The sequence below is a fragment of the Beta vulgaris genome, chromosome 1 (genome assembly GCF_026745355.1).
Source record: "Beta vulgaris subsp. vulgaris cultivar EL10 chromosome 1, EL10.2, whole genome shotgun sequence".
NCBI lineage: Eukaryota > Viridiplantae > Streptophyta > Magnoliopsida > Caryophyllales > Amaranthaceae > Beta > Beta vulgaris.
In genome coordinates this window covers 18,329,906-18,348,412 of record NC_079202.1, presented here as the reverse complement: position 1 = coordinate 18,348,412, position 18,507 = coordinate 18,329,906, and the positions used below count along the sequence as shown (strand labels likewise).

The window sequence follows — 18,507 nt, the reverse complement described above, 5'->3', positions numbered from 1 at the left end:
ATCTCTCCCAACTCTAAATCGCAACTTGCTCTAATAGCAAATGTTAAGTTCCGAGTTAGATCCACATAGTTTTAGCAAAAGAAAGCAAGAAAATCGACTCAAGGATAGTAGTTGTATTGAAGATTATGAAAACCAACAATTACAACTCCCTCATATTCGAGAGGTGAAGGTTCTAAAACCTACTAAAATGAAATCTCCTAGTTTTTCTCAATTTTCAGGATGTCTTTCTCTCTCTTCCTCCTGAATATATATTACAAAATATTTACTAATGAGTGAGCCTTAGTGGCCTGACAAAATAGCAGGTGGCCTAACAGCCTAACGAATTGTTTGTCACGCTATTTCCTTATAGCTTATTACATCCCCCCTAGTGATCTCAACAAAAGATAAGTGAGAGCAGTTATCAACGACAACTTAAATTCTTTTTCTGCTATAAGTATATAAAATAGGAGGATTCGGCTTGGCCTTAGCATAATTTCACATTTCCACACTAATCAAAACACGAGTAAACAGCAGGGTCCATAAATCACATGGACGACTTTGGTGAGGGAGAAAATGAACGACAAAGATACACTACATACTAGAGGCGGATACACTATCTATGGGTTTATTGGGTTCAGATGAACCCAATGACTTTTGGAAAAAAATTGTGGAGTTGTTGTTTCTTTGTTTTAAATAAAAATACATTAGCAATCAGTTATATATATTTCGCGTTAGCATGTAACATGAAAGACGATAGATGATAGTGTCGCAGTGGTTTTGGTTAGCTCAACGCTTGTCTTGAATGTGGGGCAGGAAGGTGTCCAAGAAAAAGCTTAAATTTTTCTTTTCATTATTGTTTTGGAGGAGATTTCTCTCCTTTGGTTTCATCTAAGTTCTAATTTTTTTTTTGGTTATGTCAGCTCTTTGTATTTAGGTGATAGTTGTCGTTTTTATGTCACTAATTTGTATTATATTACTAATACATTTTGTTTTATCTTTTATTTTTTTTCGCCATCCCCTATTCTCCTATACAAATTGCATCGGACTTTTTTGGTTTTGTCTTCTTACCATAAAACTTCGCTTTAAAATTCATTTTGTTTTCTTCCGATTTTATGTACGGACTATTTTGCCTCAAATTTGTCCATCTTCTTTTTGGGAAAAATAACTCAAATAACCTTAGTTTTTACTTATTTCCCAAAATAATCTTAATTTAGATTGTTATATGAAAAAACCCAAGTGTGTGTACTACCTTGTTAGTTAAAAATAAAAATTATCTATATTCCTCTAGCAATTAACCCAAAATGAATTAGCAAAGGTTAAAACGTTTCAAAGTAAAAGATAATTTTCAGAGTTGGTTATTTTTGAATTATTTGAATCTTTTAGTATTTAGAAAAAAATAGGTAAAAGTTGAGATTATCTATGTTAAATTTTTCTTTTTCTAATATTTTACTTTTCAAACCCAAGCTATATACGCTTTAGTTTCGTATTTTTCCTTCCTAAATACATTTTGAGATGATTATTAATAGATATCTACTTGGATGTTAATAACATCCCAAAAGAAATTTATAAGTAGTAATTAATACTTAATAAACATTTGAAACTATGACAAATTTAACATTTATTTAGCCATAGATTGATAGAAATAAATATAATAATATATCTTGATAATACTTTTCCAAAAAAAAGTAACAACTGGTGAACTTACGATTTATTGGTTTAAATTAGTATCCCCGGTAATATCCTAACATATTATTTTATCAATGATTCATCTTGAATTTCTTTAGAACGGCTCCGAACTCACATGGAACAATTTTTGAATTCGCCACTTCTACATACATACCAAAATGAAAACACAGACAAACACAGATATAGAAAGGAAGCACCAATAAGCAGATACGTATAGAATTACCCTTATTAGCTATCAGTTTAACCAAAAAAGCATGGAGATGTACATTTCTACTTGCATGATAGTTGTTGTCTCCCAACCAAAAACTCACATTTCAGCTCATATTATTGCATGTTTCTATCAATCTTTACGCATGTAACGGTTTACCTCTTAATAGCTCCATAACCATGACTACCCATAACCAACATAGAAGCATGGTGCTTTTCAACAGCCTCACAAAGAGCATTCCTAGCATCTCCTTCAACAACTTTCACAGCGACGTCATGAACCTGGGCCAAAAGCAAATTCAATTACTTTCAGCTGTCCGCATCAGTTGTAAGTTTAACAAGTGCTGAACACATGCAGCGTAAAGTCAAAACAGAAAGCTTTGACGCACTCTTTGTTAGTGAAAGTTCACAAAAGGTTGCCTTATACATTACATGACATATTTTCAAATTCAAACTGCCAACAATTACAACCCACTCCCTCCGTTTCCTAAAGATCTTCCTTCTTTCCGTTTAAGTGCGTTTCCAAAAGATCATTCTGCTTTTACTTTATTCCTTATTTGGATTTTTTTTTTCCCCTTTCATTACTTTATGTCCCCATCATATGGTACATCATATGGTCCATCATTAATTCAATTTTACTCCCTTTCTCTCTCCTACTTTAACCCATTTTTATTTGTTTATTTATCTTAACCCCTTTCTCTCTCCTACTTTACCCACCCCATAACCCATATAAATGGATCCTCCTTGGTATCGTAGGAACAGTAAGGAAACGGAGGGAGTAGCACGCAACCTTAAAAACTTGGCCACACAAACAACCACCTAGTACAAGGAATCAAACCAATTTCTATCACTAACACTTACTGTCTTAGGGATGCAACTTGTAACTCTATACTTCACTATCTTTTGTATGCTCTTTACAATATACTCTATACTATTTACTTTCTCAAGTCAATATGCTTCAATTCTGGCGTGCCAAATGAAGTACACAACAGCTTCAATAACTGTAGTCTGCATTGCTCTTCTGAAGTTTACTCCTCTCCTTCTGCAACTGAGTCAGTGGATCGGTTGTTGCATATATACAATTGGTGTGTGCATACCCCACCACAGCTTCAGCTTAGCAAGGCAAGCCTTACTAAAGTAACAAGAGAAACATAAGTGTGGATGTGTCTCGCCATGATCTCCACACAACATACATAAATCATCATTGCTCACAACAATTTGATATAGTTTTGCGTTGGTTTGAAGCCTCTCCTAAACAACCAACCAACTACAAAACTTATGCTTGAGAATGGCCGTTCTTCCCAAATTACATTACTATAAGGGAGTTTCTCATGTTCACCAGTAAGCTTACTGTATACCTCTTGGATAAAATTCGAATTCATGTATTTTAATTTTTGTATAAAAAACCTCTTGGTTTCCTCCATGCAACTTCTACCAATACCAACTACAATTACAACTAGGCACATGCTCCTACCAATTATCATGCTTAATATACACAATACTCACCCATTTCACCCACAAATTGTCCAATTTTTTCTCCATTGCCCAAACATATTTATCTAGAGCAGTAATATCTAGAGCAGTAATATTCCATAGATGAATGTTTGTTATACACTCTTAGGAGTAATATCCAAAGCTATACAGATCTCTTCAATTTCATATAACGCATGTTTAGGGGGGGATAAAAACTTATGCCTAGTAAAGATGTAAAGGTGCAAACTGAATTCTAAATTGACGAGCTACACCGTACCAGCAAAAACAACATGTCTAGAGGTCCACATTCAAATTTTGAGCATCATTTTTTCGATCAAATTCTCATAATCACCCATTAAAATCCTTTTTGAGCAAAAAGGAACACCCTAATATTTGAAGAAAAGAAAAATCCTTACAAAATCAGAGCTCTCTAAGATTTTGTCAACTTCATCATAATTCATACCACTAGAGTAGATGGATGAATTATGAGTATTAGCTTGCAATCCAAAATTCTGTGAGAATAAGAAACCCGCTAAGACCCGCTAAGCATGAGGTGAACTGAAGAGAACTCACCTTTGCAACACAGTTAATATCATCAGCAACACAAAGATGTGTGAGCTTAAAATATCATCAGCAACACAAAGATGTGTTAACTTCATAGCTGCCCATCCACCCAGGTTAGTCACCAATCTTCCTCGGAGTTCTAGATAGGTACTCCATATAGATAACAAATAAAAGAGCACACAAGAAATCACATTATCTTATGCCTCTCTTAGAGAGAAATAACCATGGAGAGTCCCATTCACCATTAAAGAGAACTTTGGTGGGGTGACACAGAACAATCACAAAGCTCACAAACTTCTAGGAAAACCAAACCCTATAGATATCTCCTCTTAGAAAACCCCACTCAATTGTATCACAAGTCTTATTTACGTCTATTTTCAAAATACACCCAACATTCACCTTACTTCTTCCATAATACGGATACCTAACTAGATTTTGACATAATCATGATATTATGTAGTATATACCTACTATGTACAAATGCACTCTGATTTTCCACGATGATATCAGGTAAGATCTCTTTAAACTTATTGCATATGTCCTTATTAATGCATTTTTAAATGAAATTGCGGTAGGAATTTAACCTTTAATCACTTACATTACTAGGACACATAAGCTTAGAATTAAGAGTAATAGTTACAGAGTTAACCTCAACAATTTGCCATGATGAAAAAAGTCAATCAGACCAGCTATGGCCTCAACTCCTTGATATGGAAATAGTAATAATTATATGGAATTCTAGTTATGTTAGGATTCTATGTAAATTAGGGTTTTTAATTTCAGTTTATTTTAATTAAATGTTTAAGTTGATAAAGAAATCCTATTATATTTAGGAGTCTAATTCCTTATCATTTGAGTCAAAGTAGGAGTTTTAATTATCCTAATTATAGTTGGATTAGGCGTGTGAAGTAGTATAGATAAAGATAGGATAATTATTTATCTTGATCCTTAAGATAAAGATAAATCAGTTTAGTTGTTTTTCTAATTCAATTAGGTTTAGGAAAATCTTGTACTATATAAGGGATTTTCGGCTATCAATAATATTAGATATTGAGTTTGAGTTATTTTGAGTTTCAGGAGAGAATCCAAAACCCTTGTTTTTACAAGTGAATCTAAAAACCTAGTTGAACCGTGAGCTGAAATACACCTGGGTTCATCATATCTTGTTACTTTATAAAATAAAAACAACAAAAAGATCCAAACTTTCATTATAAAATCCACTAAACTACATTAAAGAGCCTAGCTAAGTGAAATCTTCATCAAGATTCACATCAATTGGTGTGGCTGCTGGGATATGAACGTCTCCACCTTGCGACGTGCTACAAAGGTACGTTGTTTGAAGTGCCAAGGACTAGGTCATGAAGAATATCAATGTCCCAACGAAGAATCTGTGACTAAGGAAGAATATATCGTGTTCGTCAAGCAATTGCTGGCCGACGAGAAGGTAAATTCGGATGCTTTGGTTACTATTGTTCCTTCGTCCGATCCACCACCCATCCAGCAGGACACTTTGCCTTGCTCCACTCCCAATGCTCCATCCTTGGATGTTCACCGTGATGTCCCGATGCCTTCTTTGGTTTGCCCCACGCCCAACGTTCTGATAGTTGCTGGCCCATGTCCGCCTATTGCTGCCCCATGGTCGCCCAAGCCTCCAAAGACTTGTTGGGTCTCACCATATGGCGCTACTAAGTCTTATTTTCGGTATCCTTCGGTTAGTCTTGGTTACACATATCAAACAGTATCGTGTCTTCTACTGTTGTTTGCCTATCGTGCTCTAATTCTAATGGATCATGGATTTCGCGCATGGATGATTGATTGGCTACAACAAAACTTGAGGACAAGTTTTTTTTCTAGAGGAGGAGTTTGATATGGAAATAGTAATAATTATATGGAATTCTAGTTATGTTAGGATTCTATGTAAATTAGGGTTTTTAATTTCAGTTTATTTTAATTAAATGTTTAAGTTGATAAAGGAATCCTATTATATTTAGGAGTCTAATTCCTTATCATTTGAGTCAAAGTAGGAGTTTTAATTATCCTAATTATAGTTGGATTAGGCGTGTGAAGTAGTATAGATAAAGATAGGATAATTATTTATCTTGATCCTTAAGATAAAGATAAATAAGTTTAGTTGTTTTTCTAATTCAATTAGGTTTAGGAAAATCTTGTACTATATAAGGGTTTCGGCTATCAATAATATTAGAGATTGAGTTTGAGTTATTTTGAGTTTCAGGATAGAATCCAAAACCCTTGTTTTTACAAGTGAATCTAAAAACCTAGTTGAACCGTGAGCTGAAATACACCTGGGTTCATCATATCTTGAGTTTATTAAAAAATAAAAACAACAAAAAGATCCAAACTTTCATTATCAAATCCACTAAACTACATTAAAGAGCCTAGCTAAGTGAAATCTTCATCAAGATTCACATCACTCCTACTATATGCCATCAATCATTGAAGAAATGACTTCCACAACACTTAGAGGGCCATGTGCCCTGTCACCATGTATAGACCACATAGCTCGTTTTACTTCATGTCCTATCCCAGGATCTAACAATGTCTCCCCTTGTTGATGAGTAACAAGAGGTCTTTCATTGAGGATACTGCTCTTCACATGCCTTCTTTGTTCAAAAGAAATGCCCATCAATTGTTGATAAAACTCGTAAGGTTGACTAACGTACTCTAGTGCTGTTGTATGGATACCAAAGATGTCATTTTGCAATTGTCTTTTATTAATGCTTTTATGAGACATCTTAGTATTGCCACCATCATCCTTCAACCATGCACCTTTTGCCTTTTGATGCAAAAAGCTTTTATATGACTAAAAAGCAACCTTGTACTCCTGTGCTGAATACAATTCCTTCCTCATCTAACTCCATGTTCTAGAAGACTTGATTTCATTAACTTCAAAGTCAAACAAACCTTCTTCATTCAAGAATTTAAGGGCACCCTTCATCTTTTCCAACTTCTAAGTAACTCTAAAAACATCAGAGTCCTCACAATTCTTTCATTCTAATGAGTAGCATCAACAAGGTTTTAAAAAAGAGGAGCAACCTCCCACATGGCAAAATACTTGAAATATTTCTTTCCGTAAAAAACTAGGACCATATGACTATGATCAAAATCTCCTTTAGGTAAGAAGTGTGCTTCGATATATTACTAAGCCTCCAACCAAATGTCATTACACATGACTCAATCAATTATGGAAAAAACACTAGCTTCATCACATTGCTTGTTATTCCAAGTAAAAAGACTACCACTAGCCTTCATATCCTCCATTTGACAATTATTAACACAACTTTTGAAATCCAGTACTTCAGATTTTTTCACAGGATCCCCCTATCTTTCATCGAGATAAAAGACACAATTAAAATCACTCATTCAAATCCAAGCACAATATGTAACTTCCAATTGCTCCAAGTTAACAATTTCCTACCCTGAGCATTATTGAAACCATAAGTGAAGTACTATAAATCTTCTCTCTCCCATTTTTAGGCTAAACTAGGAAATTTACCAACTAACTAGTGCATTTTATACTGCTAAAAATTCAAAAAAATGAGAATTCCAAAACACCACGCACTATTCTGCCACCTTTATGAAACTGAGAATTGCTAACCACATTATGCTTATTTAGAGTGTTTCAGCCCCTTATATTCCATGTCAAGACTTTAATCATGAGGGTTTGGAGGGTTGTCACCCTTCCCCTCTGTATTAATACTAATTTCACAAACTACATTCCTCAGGGTTATCTCTTCCTCTTCTAATATCTATAAAGAATTTATGGTAGCCTTCTTCGTTAACACTTGGAAAGAACTCATGGTAACCACCTCTACTCATAGTAGCCACCTCTGCAATCCTCTTCAGAGTTCAGACTTTGTCTAGGTGTTCTCTGAACCATTCTAAATCCCTCCTGATCAACTAGAGCCTCTTTCTTTTATTCAACACCGGCCATACCTAAGCAGGTTGTGATTCCTTCCTTTGCCACAACTATCTAATTCTTTTCTTCTTACACTTCCCTGCTGAATGTCCAACTACCGACATATGTCACATTCCTCTAGTTCCCATTCATTGATAACCTTAACATGAGTAAGTTCATTCTTCTCATTAATAAAACTCACTCGCTCAGGAAAAAAAATTAATTCACCATAACTTCAACAAGCAATCTAGCATACAACAGCCTTTCCCTATTGTGTGTTGTCTAATTAGTTTTGAAAGGTTGAATTTTAAAAGACTTTCCAACCTGACCAACAATTTTGAACAGGCTATGCTCACCCCAATACTTAATGTGCAGATTACGTAATTGTATCCACATTGGTACAGATCTAACAACTTCCTTAGACAAGTCTACATCAAGTATCCAAGCCTTGATAACAACAGTTGTTTTATCAAAAAAAATATTAAAAAAATTCACCATGTAACACCTTGTCTTTATTCTTCATGAAAGTGAATCTCACAATAAACACTCTTTTATTGACACGCGCCACCTTATCCACCCCCAATTGCTTCCAAATTCTATGAAATTAAAAATTTCCATGTCATAAATTGGACGATTTGCACCAAGGACATAATAGATGTCAACTGAAATCTAAAAATCAATCTCCTCTTAAATGTCTTCAACATCAATTGGACACCCTCTCATTCAGCATTCACCACACTATTCACATTCACATAACTCAATTGATGATGATTAATATTCAATCCAGTATCAATTTCAACCTCATTCAATCTACTACAAAAATTGAAATTGCACCATCGATTCTTGCTGCAAATCACGCAAAGAAGATCTAGGAGATAAATTTTCACCTAAATCTCCTTGAGAATCCTCATCTAAAGTTCCGAAATCCATCGCTTGAACACCAAGAATTTCATCTACGAATTTCCCTCACTGGAATAAGGACACTTTCCTTTTTCATTAGCTTGATATAAGTTAGAGGTTTTGAAATTTCCATGAGCTCGAGTCTTCCTAGCCATGGTAACTCACTACACACGCTAATGTGCTAGAGAGAAAAAATTTTCCACCTCAACTGAACTACGAACCATAATTTCAACATTAATTACATGTAAATGGTACAACCTACCAAAGGACGTACACTAAACAAATTGTCAAGGTGAATCCTTGATGATACAAACTAACCATGACAAATTTGTAGCATAAAAACTTTTACCAATTTATCATTATGACATGTCTCCTATGTCGATCATATAATATTCTCCAAATCTCACATTGATAGACCATGCTTTTTATGCAGTCATTTCTGTTCGATATCAGTTGCTCAAAGGCTAAACTTTAAAAGTATCTCATCGATAAAATTCTTGTAAGATTGTATGCCTTCGATAAAATTCTTGTAAGATTGTATGCCTTGAATCTGGTGAAGCGTGAAGCTTTAGGGCTTATACAGGAGTTCGACCGACTGTGATTTAGCCCGAGTGACCGGGAAAGATATGCGTCATTTGGCTGTGGTTTTGGCTTGCGAGCCCGACCACGCGATTTTGGCCTGGGGGAACGACGGCGGTGTTTATGACACGAGTTTGATGATCTCGAGTTAAGTTACTAATAGTCTTTAACCTTTTTTCGTCGATTAGTTCATTAATCACATCTGTAATTCTGGTTTTTTTCAAGAGTAATAAAAATTTTCTCTATGTGCATGGACGTAGCTAATAACCATTGGTGAACCCCGTTAAATCTGTGTGTGTTCTTTATTGTTTTTTCCATTTATTATTTATTCTTTCTCACATTTGTTACAACAAAGTGGTATCGGAGCTTTAGTTTTCGATCTGAATGAGAGATATGTTTAGGATCAGTGTGAAAATTTATAAATTTACTAGAAGAAACAATTTTAGTCTGTGACAAATCAAGATCGAGCTATACCGAAGAAACAAGGTCTCTGGGCACCATTGGCAAAAAAAGTGAATGAATTCAGGTACCACAAAGATGACCATTCTAGAGGACAAGGCACATTCAATGATTATATTGTGTTTTGCTGACAACATAATCACTAAAGTCACCTCTTAAGAATGAATGAAGGTACACCTCTTAAGGATATGACAAATCTCTAACAAACAAGTTTCTTTTAAAGCAATGTCAGTTCAATCTACGTATGAATGAAGGTACACCTCTTAAGGATGACCTACATCAACTAAATACGATTTTGTTATAATTGCATGATATTGACGTTAAGGTGGAGGATGAGCATGCTGCTTTGATTGTGCTTGCGTCTTCACCATTGTCATATCAAAATTTTGTACAATCTTTTATTATTGGTAATGATTTTGTGTCCTTAAAGGAAGTTAGATCATCTTTGAATACTAGGGGGTTACGCCCTAAGGCGTCAGTTACATGTACAATCGAACAGGTTGCTGGATTAATAGCTAATGAAAGTAACGAACAGGGAAATTCGGGAAGAAAATCTAAAAAATCGTCTTCTAAAGATCCTAAACCTAGTGATGTCTATTACTGTAAGAAAAGGGACATTAGAAAAAAGAATATCCTAAAAGACAATAAAGAAATAAATCTGGGTCTGGTTTTGTTGCAACAACAACAGAAAATTCGAATTCTAATATAATTATGCCCTAGTTGTTGATGAACATATACATCTTTTGGATGTGTGGGTTCTTGATTCCAAGGTATTTTGTCATATGTGTTGGAGCAGGGAGTGTTATATAAATTACAAACACGCTGATGAAAGTATTATTATGGCCAACGGTTTGAAGTATGCAAGATAATTGGTATAGGGTCCATCAAAATTAAGACACGTGATTAAAAATTTCTATATTTTGAACAATATTAGGCATGTTCCACAGGTTACGAAAAAATTTAATTTCACTTAGTCTATCACACAGCAAAAAGTTCGATTTCAACGGTGAAGGTGAAGTGTTGTATTCAAGAAGGTTTCAAAGATAATTATGAAAAGTGTTAAACGGGAGACATTGTATATGTTACAATGGTCTATGTTATCTAAGTATGGGGTTGTCACGTTGTCTTGAGAAACACATAGAGCACATAAACACTTTAGATCGGAGTGGTGATTCACATTAAGGAGAAGTCCATCAACACTCACAATCTGAATCTGAAATTCTGTATATTTCGTTGTTAAAATCAAGTCAGCCAAATTTGGCTCTTCGTTGGCGTGAAATCTTTGAAAACTCTCCCCCCAATGAGACGGTTGTGAAGACACGGTGGGTTTTGCACTATATGTTGGATGGGTGGATATATTTGAGTCGTCCCAAGCAAGTGTTGCTCATGCTAGGAAAGAACATAAGCAAGTCATCTCGCGGGCCGGGCCAAAATGATCACCTCTACTGCTTGGACTTACCAACTATTCGAATTTGTTGATTTCCCTTTGGGGCAAGTCTGAGGCCCTTATTAGGGCTAATCTTGTGTCCTTCAGGGACAATTATTATTTTGATTGTCTTTCAAAAAATCTGGGGGAGAATCTGGACGCGTTATGATCAATACATCCGGTCTGTTCATTTGGTTATCTGGTTCATTGTGAGAGGATTCGAGTCAAGCTAAGGTGGAGATTTGTAAGATTGTATGCCTTGAATCTGGTGAAGTGCGAAGCTTTTGGGCGTATTTAAGAGTTTTCCCGATTAGCCGGGCGGTTTTACCCGGACGGGCGCCCAAGTGACCAAGCGAGATACTTTGGTTTTGGCTTGCACACCCGATCAGCCGGTTTTGGCCCGAACGACCGAGCGGCGATTTTTTCGATTTCGAGTCGAAATTATAAATAGACTTTTAACCTAATTATTTTATTTATCGATTAATTCATTAGTCACATCTATAATTTAGGTTTTACTCAAAAGCAATCTAAATTGTCTCTCTCTGTCCATGAACTTAAATTGTTGGTGAACCACGTTAAATCAGTGTGTTCTTGTTTTTTATTATTCTTTTTTTTTTTCTCACATCCATTATAATATTTCTTGAACCTGATTTTGTTTCGAGTACGTGACGCAGATATGCAGTATGAAACCTCAAATCAACATGGATAACACACGCAAAGTGGCAGAGTGATCAAATAGAAAAGAAAAAAAACGAAATTGCAACTACCAACATTACCAGTTTAGAGTGGCACAAATCTTTAGCTTTCTCTATGAGCCTGGTAGTTGCTTTTTTCAGATCAGCCTCCACTAAAGAGACAACTTCAGCAGCTCCTGCAGCAACAGTTATTAGAAAGCTAATTAACTCTAATACATTTTTCTAAAAATAAGAAACATCGTGAACAAAACACTAATCTTCGTCCACTCATATTTGCTCCATTTTTATTTTTTTTCTTCGGTGGACCTAATAAGACACAAAATTAGTAGAACCATGTCTAAAGTAAAGTCGTAGACTCTTGTGATTAATTTTAGTGTAAAGTAGAAAAGTGAGACAAACAAAAAGGAGAGGAAGTAGACATAAATTACACTGACTTCGCACTATTCAGAAACGAGCTGTGATAAAACACTAGTAGCTATAGACACTTTTGTCTATAGCAAAAGCTAACATCCATGTGGCAACATATAATTAGCACACATGTCACAATATTGTTTATCTAAAACAAATTACTTTTTGCAATTTTTAAACTTGTATATCTCAAGAAATATATTTTAGAAAAAAAAAAAATATACCAATATTCATATATTTTTATTTTCTACAAATAGACATCCATTTTGATATAATTTCATCATATATCAGTTTTGAAATTTATATCAGTTTTAATTACCTTACGTCAAACAAGTGTATTGTTATAAGAAATAAGTGTATTTTAACAAGAAACAAGTGTATTTTATGGGGAAACAAGTGTATATTACCAAGAAACAAGTGTATGTTATGTATCGTAATAATAAGAAACAAGTGTATGTTAACAAAAAACAAGTGTATGTTAACGAGAAACAGGTGTATTGTAATAATAAGAAACAAGTGTGTTATAAGAAATAATTATATTTTAACAAGAAACAAGTGTATTGTATTAAAAAACAAGTGTATGGTAATACGAAACAAGTGTATGTTAACATAAAATAAGTGCATTGTAATAAACAAAATACAAGTGTGTTATAAGGATAAGAGTAAAATAAATATATGATTAAATTATATCAAAATGGATGTTTATTTGTAGAGAATAAAAATATATGAATATTGGTATATTTTTTATTTTTTTCTAAAATATATTTCTTGAGATATACAAGTTTAGAAATTGCAAAAAGTAATTTGTTTTGGATAAACAATATTTTGACATGTGTGCAAATTATATGTTGTCACATGGATGTTGGCTTTTGCTATAGACAAAAGTGTCTATAGCTGCTAGCGTTTTATCATTTCTCATTCAGAAACACACTCTGACCTTAATTCTTTAAACAAATGTTATCATGTAAAACATTATCGAATTTGTCAAGAGGTATTGCACAAAAATTACCAAACATGACCGACACAGATTGCCATATATCTATCTATGTTATGTATAAAACCAAAAGGTTTTTCGGTGGGATAAATTTTACTTCCCATTAATGCCTTTGTTTTTCTTTCTATTATTAACATAGTGACATACTACTCCACCATGAGTATCGTGATTTATTCACAACGAACGAATATAGTCCTATAGAATCTCGTTAAATTCTTCCTAACTTTACTAGGTAAGGTAGAATTTTTAGAGTAGAAAAAAGAAAATTGGAGTGAAATTAGAAAGACCACATTTTAATATATTTTTCACGCATAAATAACTAAACAAATCAATCTTTAAATAGACATACAAAACACCACTAATGACATGCTCACTACTTAACCTACTACTTATTATCTCACTAGATAAATCATTATCTAGACCACTATTTATTAATCCACTAACTAATTATTAGCAACTAATCATAACTATTAGGAAACTATTTGACTAGTTTTGGAACATAACCCGACAAACCCCATTGCTCTAAAATTTCTAAGAGCCAACATTAAATATTCTGTCACAATTTTGCTTGTTCGAAATTCTTCCTGCATGATAGACTTTCAATTTTTTTTCTTAATTTTCATGGTGCATTTCTCTCCGTTAACATGGAAGCACTTCTCTTCCTAAAATAATATACTTCTCATTACCATCTTCAAATTTGTTGATATATTTCTCATCAACCTTCAATAAATGAAAGGAGCACTTTCCTCCATAAACTCCCTTCGACATTGTCTTACAAATTTGACCACACACACTACTAAAATTACGAAAATCGTGTCTGCATTGACTACGGAATTCAATCATTATTTGATTACCAATTATCTGATTTTCTGATACCATGTTGAAGGATACCATTAAAATTTTTCGAGAAGAAAAAAAAAATTGAAAGAGAAATTAAAAAAACTACATTTTAATATATTTTTCATGCATAAATAACTAAACAAAACAACATTTAAATAGGCATACAAAACACCATTAATCACATACCCACTATTTAACTCACTACTTGTTATCTTACTAAATAGACCATTATCTAAATCGCTACTTATTAATCTAGTAACTAATTATTAACAATTAATCCTCATTATTAAAAAAAAACTATTTGACTAATTTTGAGGCATAGTCCAAGAGGTAAGAGGTAAGAGGTAATAAGGTAGTATGAATCAAGTCATCATCTTCCATGCTCACAAGTCAGATATCAATGATAAGGAATCGAGACTTTCATACAATCTTAGTCAGCAATTAAGATAAACACTAATCACCTATAAATAGTTTAAATCAATCCATTAAATTGACAACGAACTAAAGTAAAATTGATACTCCACAAAAAAAAAAAAAAAGGAAGAAGTAGGAAAATACCAGGACCAGTGAGACCAATAGAAGAAGTAGGAGGAGGTTTAGCATAAACAAGAAAGAGTTTAAAAGGGAAATTAGGAGCACAAGGTGTGAAGAGATGATCAAGTGTCCATTCTAAAGCATAAAAGCTTTCTTCACTCTCATCTATTCCCACTAGCATTACTGGCTTTTCCGAAGTTGTCGCCATTTCTTTCAGATACCGCTTTTGCAATCTCTGTTTTTTTTTTGGTTTTGTGTGCTTTCTAAACTGAGAAATTTTTACCAAGTTGTAGGAGAAAAGAAGGAAAGGTACCGTGTCTAATATAGTAGTACATGGGTTTGTAATTCTGGACGTTTCCGGAGATTTACCGTGACATTAGCCGTCAGTCCAAACTCCAGAAACTTCTGAACAGACCCATTGTTTTCTCTTTTACGTTTCCGTGGGCTGTTATACGGGTTAGACTTGGCAACCGTTTGAACCTGAGACCCGAAAAATATGACATCATTTATGTGAAGATGCAATATAACACGAGTCAATGTGAAAATTAAAATAATTCTGAAGTGCTTTTGTAGCACTTCTAATTATGTGCTTCCAAAAAAAAATTGACACTATGGATTTTAACTAAGGTCGAATATTTTTTAATGCTACTAACTATTGATTATTATATATAGGTTCGATTAGGGACCACAAGCATTAATGGAAAAAAATTAATGGATCAGGTCATATTTGGGTTTAACTGATAGTATGAAATTAAATCGCATTAGTTGGGCTTGAAGCGCTTCGCAGATTCAACTCATCCAGTTCAAAAATGGATCATTTCACGATCAACTTGTTCGGTTTTCACCAAAAAACCAAGCCAGTCAACTTGTTTGGTTTTTAGGTGAAAGCGGGATCAATTGACAATAAACTACTCCCTCCGTTTCCTAAAGATCTTCCCTTTTTCTGTTTAAGTGTGTTTTCAAAAGATCTTCCCTCTTTTATTTTATTCCTTTATTTGAAAAAAAAATTTCCCTTTTTACCTCTTATGTCCTTATCATATAGTCCACCATTACATTATTAATTCAATTATACTTCCTTTCTCTCTCCTACTTTAACCCCTTTTTATTTGTTTATTTATCTTAACCCCTTTCTCTCTCTTACTTTGCCCACCCATACCCCACACAAGTGGATCATCCTTGGTATCTGTAGGAACAGTAACAAGGAAGATCTTTAGGAAACGAAGGTAGTAATTCGCTTTTAACCAGAAACCGACTCAGTTGAGTTTAGGGGTGAACTAAAAAATGGGTCCAATATCGAGAGAAATTCCCAACTAAAAGAAATGAAATTAAATAAAACATTCAACAAATCAAAACTAAAAACACATTTTCGCAATTAAATTACAACGCTTGACAAGTACGAAATTAATAACAAAAAATTACAAGATAAATCAAGAACGAAATTGACAAGATGATGTATAAACCCTGAATTTGCAATTAAATTCGCAAATAAATAAAAAAGGAGGAAATTAATTGACGAGTAATTAACTAATTATATTTCAAAGAAAACAAAAAATTGCTCTAGATTCACAACTAAAAAAATAAAATAAACACCCTATTAATTTACATGGATAAATCCTCTCTCCCTGAGCCATCCCCGGTGCGGGCATCCTCCAAAGATGACGGTAAAACACACCTGCTTCGACATATTCAACGGTTGTTATTGTGCGAATATAGGGTTTGTTGTTGCGAGACTGATTGAATTTAATCTTGAATTTGCGGAACTTCTGGAAGCTAGGGTTAGGGATTTTAGGGCCTGTTCTCTTCGGCATAAAACAGCTGAACTGAACTGAACTGAACTGATCTGAACTGAACTGTTCTGAACTGAACTGATCTGAACTAAACTGAATTGAACTGAACTGAACTGAATTGAACTGAACTGAAATGAATAGTGATATGTGAGAGTAAAAGTATTGTCAAGAGCTGAACTGAACTGAACTAAACTAAACTGGTCTGAACTGAACTGAACTGATCTAAACTGAACTGAACTAAACTGATCTGAACTGAACTGAACTGAAAATAAGTTGGGGAGAACATGCTAGTTGGATTGTTGGAGAGTGGTAAGGGTTTGAGGAGCATCAAAGAAATTTTTTTTGTTTGCTGGAGAGAGAGAGATGGAGGACATGTGCTAGGTATAGGGTGGTAGAGTTTTGGAGGTGGTGGTAGTTGGCCACTGGCTTGTTGGGTTGATGGGTAATGGTAGGGTTTTGGAGAGAGAAGAAGGAGAGGTTCTGTGAGGGTGAAAGAGAGAAGAAGGAATGGCGAGCGATTTTATTTTGGTGTAGGGCTTCGTCACTTGATGAGCCTAATGTGCTTCATCGGATGTTGGATTTTCGGAAAAGTGGCCTAAAATGACATCCTAACTAATCCAAGCCTTAAAAAAACAAGATCACTTAACCAAAATTGGTCCGGTTTTTAGGCAAACCGAATCATTTATTCCATTTTCCAATTTGCGCAAAAAATAGTTACTAACGAATCAATTTTGGAAAAAATGAATTTCTTGTTTTGTGTCAATTAGGGTATTTTCCACTAGTGAACTCACTGGCCACCAGTATATGACTAGAATTACCATTTTATTCCTAGGGGGTTGTATCCCAGATTCCCAGTCACCATCGAAGGCAAGCCCAACGTCATAGATGTTATGTGCGGCGTTATGACATCAGCAAAAGGTTGCCACTCCAATTCCTATAAAAAGGCACAGGATCCCCATTTATTGAGGCAATTAACAGTCCACCAACTAACTAACTCTCTCTCTAGTTTCTCTCATTATATTCAACCTTTTACTTCAATATTGACTTGAACGTCAACGAGGCTATCTTGGAAACAATCTTTGGGGTAGTTTAACTCTTGTCTTGTAGGTTCAACATATCCTTCGAATGAATGAAACCCACTCAAATTGCATACCCCGTAGAACTTACTCTTAGATGCCTACTCGAAAGTTTTATACCCAAAACAGGCTAACATAGTATGTAGGGATTGAACATCAAAAAGCCATGACCATCTTCCGGAGAGCATGCAAGGCAAGCCAACCTCAAGTCAAGGTAGCCGATGAGACAACAAGAAACCCGAGATTAAAGGCATTTGTCTTGTCTGAGAAGGACGCCTTCATCCTCAAAGAAGTAGAACCTCACGAAGCAATCAACGCCTTGAACGAGCTGGGTCCTCGAAAGCAAATTATCTTGCCTTGAATCGAGTCACCATGCCCTAACCAAGTGACTCGGCAAGACCTTCAATAGAATGATGAATATTTCAACAACAAGCTCGAAAGGAGCCTTCAATCCTTTGTCTAATGCCTCCAAAACGAGGGAAAGGGAACCTCCAACCAACCTCCTGTTACTCTTGCCACAACCCACCTCAACCCTCGAGCTGGACAAGCGACATAAGTTCAGCCCCTTCGAGATCCTCAACCTGAAGGTCGAGCTTCTTTCGCGCAAGGAGACACTCACATCATAATTAACGAGTGAGCCATGTGAAGAGGCGCTCGAGATGCTAGAGAGATCCTGGATGAGCAAAGCGCTCTGTCGAGGCAAGAAGGAGAATAATAGTCAAACTCCAGTGTAGGCGTTTTTTATATTCACCTACGTGGTATGAGCACATATTTGATTACCTCATTGTAAAGGTTTAATTGAAAAAGTTTTGAAGTCGTCAGTCAATAAGTCTTTGAAAGAAGACTCATAAATCTGATTGGATATTGAAAAATGGTAGGGACAGGTTAGGGACTTATCCAATTCATAGTTCCTCGTCATGACTCTATGAATGGTCATTGAACCAAATATTGAGTTCGGGAGTGAGAGTACGAATAAGATCATGA

The 18,507-nt window shown here is 34.8% G+C and overlaps 1 protein-coding gene across 1 annotated transcript; it reads right to left on the bottom strand.

Annotated features, from left to right (window-relative positions):
- Positions 1-1,877: 1,877 nt before the first annotated feature.
- LOC104905637 (hypothetical protein) lies at positions 1,878-15,063 on the bottom strand. The gene is made up of 3 exons (XM_057392571.1): positions 14,685-15,063; positions 11,966-12,060; positions 1,878-2,154 (listed from the first exon to the last, which is right to left on the bottom strand). Exons 1-3 carry the CDS (start codon positions 14,866-14,868, stop codon positions 2,029-2,031), a joined length of 405 nt encoding a protein of 134 aa, XP_057248554.1. The 5' UTR covers positions 14,869-15,063; the 3' UTR covers positions 1,878-2,028.
- Between the last annotated feature and the right edge of the window lie 3,444 nt (positions 15,064-18,507).